The sequence below is a fragment of the Aristolochia californica genome, unplaced genomic scaffold (genome assembly GCF_029961685.1).
Source record: "Aristolochia californica isolate CCGP_79_NKW_82.1479 unplaced genomic scaffold, dmAriCali1.0.hap1 SCAF_11, whole genome shotgun sequence".
In the NCBI taxonomy this organism is placed as follows: Eukaryota; Viridiplantae; Streptophyta; class Magnoliopsida; order Piperales; family Aristolochiaceae; genus Aristolochia; species Aristolochia californica.
In genome coordinates, this window is record NW_027181782.1 from 29,186,666 (window position 1) to 29,196,803 (window position 10,138).

The 10,138-nt window shown below is 38.8% G+C and overlaps 1 protein-coding gene across 1 annotated transcript; it reads left to right on the forward strand.

Annotated features, from left to right (window-relative positions):
* Nucleotides 1-6,931: 6,931 nt before the first annotated feature.
* On the forward strand, nucleotides 6,932-7,620 carry LOC137945057 (auxin-induced protein 15A). Its single transcript, XM_068790929.1, has one exon. It carries the CDS (start codon nucleotides 6,997-6,999, stop codon nucleotides 7,381-7,383), a length of 387 nt encoding a protein of 128 aa, XP_068647030.1. The 5' UTR covers nucleotides 6,932-6,996; the 3' UTR covers nucleotides 7,384-7,620.
* The last annotated feature ends 2,518 nt before the right edge of the window (nucleotides 7,621-10,138 follow it).

Sequence of the window (10,138 nt, forward strand, 5' to 3'; positions counted from 1 at the left end):
TCAATTTGCTCCTTACAACCACCAACATCATTGTATGTCACATCAGGCTTTCCTTCAACAATCATAGTAACACTAGGATCAATTTTTGGAGGCAAAGGAATCTGAATCTGATATTTGTTGCGGTCAACACCCACGCGCATGCCTTCTTCGATATCTATTGGAGAAACCTTATCCCCTAACCCCACAACCATTTGATCGGACTTGGCTAGCGATTTCAAACCGTCAACAAGCTTAGAAAGATTTGAAGCGACGCTGCATTGGACTTGGCTAGCGATTTCAAACCGTCAACAAGCTTAGAAAGATTTGAAGCAACGCTGCATTGGACAGCAACACGCACCATAGGGGACATAGAGAACTTCTTGGCTCAAATTGGGTGAGCAATTACTTCTTTCGTACCCGTCAAAGTGGCATTAAGGAACTGATCCAATCCAACCAAAGACTCAGCAAAGGGACGCCCAAGGGCAATAAATCGACCTTTAGCAGAGGTAGGAATCATCTGAGAAACATAAAGGAGAAGTGGACCATTCGGAGCACAGTTGCTACCAGGTTTCCCAACTACTGCTACAGTACCACCCGGCAGGTACTCATACCCATTATCACCAACCCCTTCTACCACTGCTTGAGCTCCATAGTGACGCACCCAAAACATCTCAGCAGTGGTGCCATTCAGAAATGTGAATGCCTGAGGACAGTACCACATTATGTAGTGAGGAGTGAATTGGTTGTATCCGCCTTGTTCAAGTAACTGTGTTGCACGCTTGAAAGCCTTCACAAATTGTATCAGCATGTCACACGTAGGCCCATGCTCAACATTGCTATTGGTCCACAACGCATACTCCACCCGGTCGTCTGGGTGGGCCACTGCTTCTGTCCAGGCAAGGTGCACATTAACCATTTCCCCAGTGGCAATAGCCTTCTGTGCAGAGCCAAGAAATCTATCTCCATACGTTGCAGAACCAAGAAATGGCAAATTGAACTCACTACCCTGTGAATCTCCTCTCACAATAGGGCCCTGCGAACTACCTGTTATGATAGCATATATACCACGCAACACATTTAACAAGGTCACTGAAAAAAACTTGCATGAAGTAAGTAGACTAAACTTAGAAAACAATTGGTTCAGCTTCTCATCATCTATGCTATCAACCAGGTTCGTCAAGTACAGGTGCAGCCCTTGGTACTTGTCTCCAATCACCTTATAAATCTGCTCAAACCGTCCCTTCAATGTTCGTATCACCATTGACCTAGCTCCAACAGCTTCAGAAATAAGTTTTTCATCGCCATTTCAGTTGGTCAAGCTATCAACATTTGCAAACACATTGGCAGCAGTACTATCAGATTCCACCTTCACATCGGCAACAAGTGCAAGAGGCTTATACGCACTGCTGTCCACACTGACTTTTTGTAAATTTGGCCACTGAACCAAACCCATCAGCATAGACAGCACGCCCATCAGTAGTTTCAGCAGTCAACAATTTATATTGTGTTGTTGTCTTGGCAACCGGTTTGGTGTTGGAACCTTGTCCCCCCATTTCTGCCACGCCAGTGAGACCATCTCTGAGATAAGGCTCAGTTTGAGGCCTGAAACCAGCACTTAACATCATGGCGGCATTATTGCCATGCTGAGCACATGAAGTAGTTAAAACCTCGTATGCTGCCCAAAAGAATTCTATCTCCCTAGGATCCAGAAAAGGAAACCCTCCCTCTGCAATTTGACAATTCACCTCCGCACAGGTACTGTATGCATCCATAGAAAAACAAACCCACTAACAAAAAATTTCCCGATGTCCCCAAAAAATTAGTTTGACTTCCGGCATCCTAACAAAAATTTGATCTTGACTTGCATAAACCCAAGCCGAAATTCCCGCATTTGGCCTCTGGTTCGTGCCTTCCCGAAACAGAGAGCTTGCGTTCCCAATTTTCGAGCAACGTTGCTGCTGCTCAGCACCTTGGAGGCCCTTCAACCGTATGGAACCACCGATTTGAACTAAAAATAGATGGCGTTTCAAAATCTTACCCCAAATTTCGTTGGATATGGTTCCCCGCTGGGCTTCCGAGGGCAAGGTTGAGGCTAAAAAAGAGAATCCGGAAGCCAGAGCCCACCGGATTTGTTTCCGATGGCGCTGACGGAGCCTCCTCCGTGTCTGGTGGCGAAAGGCAAACCTGCGCTGATGTGGCGAATATGGCTGGCACTCGTCGGCCCGTTCCGATGGAATTTGTGCCTCAGAAACTGCCAGTTCAGCCAGTGTCGTGGTTTGCGTCGCCGATGGAAGATGTATAGCTTCGTGGGAGACAGGGGTGGGGAAAAACTTCTCCGATGTGCACGATTTTGGGTCGCCACCATCTGATGTCCCGGTAGAAATAGTCACCAGAAGATTTTCTTTTTGCAGATCTGGATGGGGTTCCGCTCGCCGTGAGTCGTGTTGGTGTGCTTCCGGATTTGAGGTCTCCCCCCATCTGACCAACGCCGACGATGTGGTAGCCAAAAACCCCTTTGATTTTCCAAAATCGTCGTTGTTGTTCGGCTTTGAAATTCCGTGCACGAAAATCTTAATTTGTGGTGAGACAAAGCCTCTCTGCCCCTCCGAATCTGAGATTGACCCTAAATCCTTCGCAGAGGCTTCGACCGTTAGACGGGACGAAGTGGTTACTTGGTCACCCGTTTTCCTGTCGGAGACAGCTTCTCCAGCAAATGCCTCTCGATACTTCATTGTTAAAAAATACTTCACCCAGGTTGTACATCATTTCTATATTTATTCAGCTCCATTGCCTGCTGCAGCCATTTCTCTTATTTGTATGTGCATAGCCACTATTTCATCTTCTTGGTTCATCCTGTTCCCGCTCTAATACTAGTTGTTACGGTCCTGGATCTGACACAAAGATTCTTTGGATAGATCTGCAATCTGCCACAGATTACCGTACAGATAGTAGGGATTGTAGGAAGACATGGAGAATGAAAATGAAAGATCAAGCCAAAGGGAAGCTTAAACACCCTAGAGCTCGTTGAGGAGAACTATAAGCCTCTTTACGCTAAATTTAACCTAATTCTTAATACTTCAATGCTTCCTTTTCTCATTACTCTTACCCCTTAAATAGGGTTCACCCTGTTAGGGTTTAATAAAATATTACAAAAATATCCCTATAAATAAATAATTCCAAAAATATCCCTATTAATAAATAATTCCAAAAATACCCCTGTGACCTAAAACTGAATTAAAATAAAGTAAATTAAATAAAACAACTAAAGTAATATTTTTATCGCGTGCATAACATACTACTAAAGAATTGAAAGTTTGCATCTCTCAAGGAGATAGAACTTTCCAAGTCAAGGGTGTAAGCTTTCCTTTCTTTGATGTTACTTTGTGAATGGTTCATCTAGAACCTATGCAATCTATATAGAAAGGGCCAACTAGAGCTAGAATCTAGTCAATCTCTTAGGAAAATTATAGTTGTAAAAATTGTGTATTGAGCTACATGTGGCTTAAAGAGAGTCAAAATCTTTTTGTGTAAATTCTAACTATTAGAGCTTAGAAATAGTGAAATTTCCCAAGCAAGGGTTCTTGGGTGGAGAATACCAATAGGGGAACATCAATAACAAAAAATTCTTTTTGTCTCATGGTGTGTGAATGTTTAATTTCATTGAAATTAAAAATTTTCATAATTCCTTGTTTACTCCCCTTACTTAGTTTTTAATTTGAAATACTTAATTCACCCCCCTCTTGAGAAGCCACCAGGGCCAATAGTGTCACCTCCAAAGCTCCAAAGAAAGTGAATATTGAAGGTTTTCTTCTTGAGCTAAATATTTCTAAGCTTCTACTTTAAAATATTTATTTACTTAGCATCTCTTGTGCCATAGACATTGATCTTATATTTGAAATCATAACATTCACTCTAGTATTAGAATTTAAAGGGTTTTTGCATAGTTTTAGCATTTAGGGGCAGAATTTAAAAAACGTAAGTATTTACATGCACTTACTTTGATATGTATTAATTATACTTGGTCAAGTGTAGTGAACTAGTATCATTGCACTTTGAAATAATTTATTAGAGTACACTTTGAAAAACCCATCCAAGATATACCCTTAGGTTATACTTTGAAATCAAGTTATTATGGACTATTATAATTTTTGTTACATAGGTAGGCACATAGGATTAGTTGTGTTTATTTCCATACTTGAATTGTGAAATCTGTCTAATTTAAAAGCTATTGTAAAGCGCTAAAGTGTAATCAAGAATCCCTTACATTGTCTAGTTACGCCTTTAGCAAAGCAAAACCATATTCACCTTAATTTGATTGGTGAAGCCATATGGGGCTGAGGATTAAAGGCTAAGGAGTTTTATTTCGTATTGTGTGAGTTGTAGGACCTTGTGTAGGAAGCAGTGTTAAAAAGTTTTGTGTAGGTCTAGGCCCATGTGCCTTGTGAATTGCTACTGCAAATTCCTATGTACGTCTATGTTTGGGTAGCCTAGTTGTTTTTAAAAATCCATTTGTAGGTTTAGGTTATGTGTCTAGTTTACTATTATAAATCTAAGAGGGAATGTGTTATTATAAATTGGTTTTTATGGTCAATTAAGTGGTTAAGTCCATAAATAGGCAGGATTATAATTGGCCTTACAAGCGATTTGATATAGATGTTGTAAGACGCCACTTAGTAAATTTTTTACTCCTAGGTGCAAAGTATTTGGGAGTGGATTACCAATCTTAAATATGATTGGTAACCGCTAACCGCTATAAATCGATGATGTGTGTGTGTGTGTGTGTGTGTGTGTGTGTGTGTGTGTGTGTGTGTGTGTGTTTTGTATGGTTGTTGTTTGAGTTGTTTCTTGTGCTAGAACTTTGATTGTAAAATCAATTTGGCACATTGGTTGTGTGTGTGTGTGTGTGTGTGTGTTTTGTATGGTTGTTGTTTGAGTTGTTTCTTGTGCTAGAACTTTGATTGTAAAATCAATTTGGCACATTGGTTATCTAAAATTCCAAATACAAATTAGCTTAGTTACAAAGAAAATAAAAAATTACCAGTAAAATTAACAAAACTATTCACCCTCTCCCCTATCTTTCCTTTCTCTTGGTTTGTTCCTCACCACACCTAACACCATGTATTCTTTGGACGAAGGACATCCTTCGCAAGGGGCAAGCAACCCTCCAAGTCTTGTTCACAAAATTTGCAAGGCTGAAGCTGACAAACTGAATTATCCTGAGAATGCGTTACCCATGGCATGAATTAGAAAACAGCCCTTCAAATTTGTCGATTACATTTATTGAGATAGGTGTGGAAACAAAGAAAGATCAAAGCAAATCGAGTGGTTAGGCAACATAAAATCAAGCGAGAAGAAAGTCTAGCGAGAAGAAATAACATGGCACAAAAGTACTAAGTGTTGGAGATTTTGTGTTTCTTGGTTTTGTTATTTTCTCTTTTCTTTTAGGGCCTGTTTGAAATCCACATAAAAGAAAAAAAAAAAAAAAAAAAAAAAGGGAAGAGAAAGTTATTTTGTGTTCTCTAGTAGCACATAATCCTTGAGAGAAAAGATAATAAGAGAGAAAATCACTTTCTCCCTTAGTTAATAAATTTTCTCTCACAAAATGATGAAATTTGGGAGAAAAGAGAAATAGATACTTAAGAGAAATTTGTAATCATCAAAATTAAAATATTTTTAATTTTCTTTTATTTTTTTATTTTTTACATGTATCCAAACAAAAAAAAACCACATTTCTCTTCCATTTTCTCTCTCATTTTCCATGGGCATCCAAACAAGAGAAAAGAAACTTCTTTCTTTTCTCTTTCTCTTTCTCATCTCTTTCTTTTCTTTTTTTCTCTACTTTCCGTGTTCCAAACACAGCCTTACTACTGGAGCAACGAGACCCTTGGACACTGTCCGCGAGTTTGATTCTCCTATTAGTTTTTGAAAGCTTAGAGAAACCAATCTGAGCTGATTGTAGATCGATCTTGTGTACTGGATTTCTTTTGCCTTCCCAAACTTTTGTCTCTATCAATATACTTGTCAGGTGCTTGCGAGCGTGAGTTGTAGACTACCTGTAATGCACAAGTAACTTGAAAAATGGGGAGGTAATTCCCAAAAGAGCATCCTAGACAAGTTTGTTTTAGGACTAACTCTCTCCCCCAAAAATACCATGTAATCTCTGCTTTCATTTTACGTGAATGTCCAGCATAGATTTACCTTATAAAGAAGACGATTGAGTAGAGAAAAAGTTTAAGAAAGGGATAATTTTATTTTATCATAAGAGTGGTGCTAGTTTAAGGTGTTAAACCATTGTTGCTTCACATGACACAGGAGGCAACCATACTTTTTTTCTGATTTTTGACTTTCAACTATGGGGGGAGGGTTCTTGCTACACCTGAGGCAAATTGGTTCATTGGCAAGGCAAATAAGACATCCTACATTATTGATGTCCTCGTGCCCTAGCGGTGCCCTAGCGGCTATGTTACATCAAAGTCTCCTACGGGTTCCCCACCTGATAGACACAAGACAAATAGTACATTTAAAGGACTCTCATGCCCTAACGGTTAGGACCAACTGCCAAATTCAATGAGAAAACATTTTCACTTGCTTTTTCATGTGTTGACAAAGGATTCGAGCAGAGAAGGAACTGCAGTAGCATGGTTCTTCTCTGTGATATTAATAAAAAATATCTACTGGGTAGCCATGCCCATCACCCTCATCCTCTCACAATCTTCTAACCACACATCACATGAAACTTCCCCACAGTGGCAGAGAGACCCATCTAAAGAGAACATGTCAGACATCTTTTGTTTGTCTTCCTCAAATATCTTTTTTTTATAAAGGACCCATCCTTCACATGGGACTCCACTTCCTCCACACATCACTAGCACACAACCCTTATCACCTTCCTCTCTCTACTGGTATAAAACCTTCCCCTCCATCAACACCCTCCATTCGTAGCAACCCGTTTTCTGTAGCTCCCAGTACTGAAGAGAAGAAAAGAAGCACCTTCCCAACAGCTGCTTTCTTCTGGGAATGTTGGAAGATTTCATGAGCTCCAAGAAGCTGGCTGAGTTGCTGAGGAAATGGCAGAGAGGGAAGAAGAGCTGTAAAGGGCATTTTGTGGTATACACAAAGGAAGGTAAGAGGTTCGTTGTGCCTTTGTATTATTTGAAGCATCCCATCTTTAGGGTGCTTCTGGAGATGGCTGAAGAGGAGTTCGGGCCGATGGTACACGGCCCCCTGAAAGTTCCCTGTGAGGAGGAGCTGATGGGTTATATTATCTCTTTGTTGAGGAGAAACCATCCTCACGAAGTGGAGAGAGCCCTTGTTTCTATAACTACTTGCAAGGGGACCTCACTTTCTTCATTTTTTCCACTTTGTCACGCCCACAATCAAGGACAGGACAATCTGGTTTCTTGAGTGAATTTTATAGTTTTTGGGACCTCTTGCTTGGAGTTTTAGTGGCTGCAAAAGGGACCCGTGAAGAGAGACAATAGATTTTTGACCTTTTTTTCTTTCTCGAAGTTACAGACAGAAATTTGTAAATACAGGAGATCTTGTTTGAGGAATTAACCGCTGTTTTATTTCAGCATTCAGCAATTTGTAATAGTCAGCGCAGGTAGAATTATTTCTAAGAATGGTCAAGATTTAGATGAATTAGACAAGTCCCAGTTGAGTGCATTCAGCAATTTTCCTGTCCAGAATCGATTCAACTAAAAAACTTTTTTCTCTTGGTTGAACCAAGCGAGCTCAGAAGGCGAGTGTAATGAATCGTTGTTCCGTTAAATTTTGCAGCATTGGAAGAAATCTGATCGATCGTTATCTGACTCTTTTTTTTTCCGAATAACGCAGAAACTATCAGATAACTCTCGACTTCTTGTTAGTCATCGTAACTCTGATTTGTTAAAAAAAATGAAATTACGCAACCATTTCTGAGTAGAACTCAGCGTATTCATTTTAGTGACTGCACTTGTATCATTTTACTCATTCATTTAGACACTCGATTCAGATTTGTTAGTTCATGTATTTAAACAATGGGTTAATTTTGCACTCCTTAGATCAAGACTTGTGGGACTAAGATCTCAATAATGAGAGACCAATACTTGAGCCATGCAAGTCCTTAAAAGGGTGGCAAAAAAAAAAAAATTAAAATAGAAAACCAAAAGTTTTATTCTTTATGTTATTAAAACAACTTACTTACCAATATTTTTTTTTATTAAAAATGTCTTTTAATTTTAAATAATTACTTTGTCATGTATTTATATATTCATTATTGTTTAATATCTAAATGAGTTAACCCAAACCCAAGTCAAACCTGAACAGGTCAGGTGCGGGTTTACATTTTACATTTGATTAATAACTGAGTTTGGTTTGGGTCATCCTATTTAACAACAGGTTTAAGCTAATTCAATTCATTACCACCCCTAATTATCCCACCCTTCTGTGTCAAATAGTGACTGCACAAATATTGATAATAACACGCATCATTATAGTGAAGGGTGTATTTGTGCCAATACGAAACTGTGGGAAAAAATATTGTAAAAAAAGTTTTGTTGACCAAATTTTATAGCATTTATGTTATTTTTGGGGATAGAAAAATTTTCCTATTCATCCTTCTTGATTCCTCTTACCTTTAAGAAACGTTAAAAAAGATAGAAAAATGAGCTTCCTATAACTGCAATAGGAAATTATAGGAAAAATAAACCCCATGAACACCAAAGTTGTTTTCGATCACTTACATCTTATTTTTAACCTCAAATATTTTTTATTATTTATATAGAAATAGTGTAAATATAAAAGCTAATAGCTAATTTTCCCATTGTTTCCTATGGTGGCCCAAACACAAGAAAACCGGTCAAAGGAATTCTCTAATAAAAAAAATCAATGAGAAAAGTCAAATGAAAAATGATTTTCCTGCCATTTTGTTTTCCTATAATAGCACTATTGATTTTCAGGACTCCATGAGTTTAACTCATGGAGAAAAAGGGAAAGAAACCCATTGGGAGAAAACTGGAGGTAGAAGGGTTATGGAATTGATTCCTAACCCTCCCTCTACAACTCTATTTATAGATTTATGAAACTGTTGTATTACAATAATACCCTTGAACTTAGGGTTTAGGGTATAAACCCTGAAACTTTAACTTAATTATATCAATGTCATACTTATGAGATGACCCTTTATTTATCATCCTGCCATCTTGTATGTGGGATTATGGGCATTCTCCTTGATCTTTTGGCCTTGAGCCTATCTTTTATATTTCTTGGTTGCATGTGTCTTCCTTGGTCTTGTGGGTTTGGGCCCATCTTCTAATACACTTGGATATGTGGGTTTTCCTTGGTCGTGTAGGTTTGGCCCTATCTTCCAATACTCCCCCTTTAGCTGGGAGTGAGAGAACAACATGAACTCCCAACTTGCTACCAATGATGTATAATTTTTTTGTATAAAATGGCACATCTTCCAATATTTCCCCTTAAGCTGGGAGTGAGAGAACAGCATGAACTCCCAGCTTGCTACAAATGATGTATAAATTTTTTGTATAAAATGGCACATCTTCCAATATGCCTTCACCTTCCAACACTCCCCATCACGTTGGTGCTCTCGTTCATGAGGCCCAGCTAGCATAATATCAGTGAGAGTAAATCACTCCTAGCCACTAAGACATTGTTCCATACTCTAGTCTTAACTCATGTTGGATGTAGGGTACACTCTGTCTTCTGTAAGTGGTGTGTCTATCGGCATTGCTCTGAAGTGTGCACCTCCACCACTGTGTCCCTCCGCAGGACAACGACCCTCAAGTGGTAGAGTAATATATGACGTTAATGGGGGGAAGTAACATAAAAGTAATAATAAGTTCCTCCGTCATGGACTTCCAACCACAAATATTTTTTATATTTTTTACGGGGATGAAGTTCCTCCGTCTTGGACTTCCAACCACAAATATTTTTTATATTTTTTACGGGGATGAAGTTCCTTCATCATAGACTCTCAACCACAAATAATTTTGATATTTTTGACAAGGATGAAGTTCCTCCGTCATGGACACCCAACCACAAATAATTTTGATATTTTTTTACAGAAATAAATAAATAATGGTATGAGGCTACCTCTTATTCAATAATAATGTCTCATCAAAAGAGACACAATAGTAGCAACTGAAATGGTTTGGGCCCATTT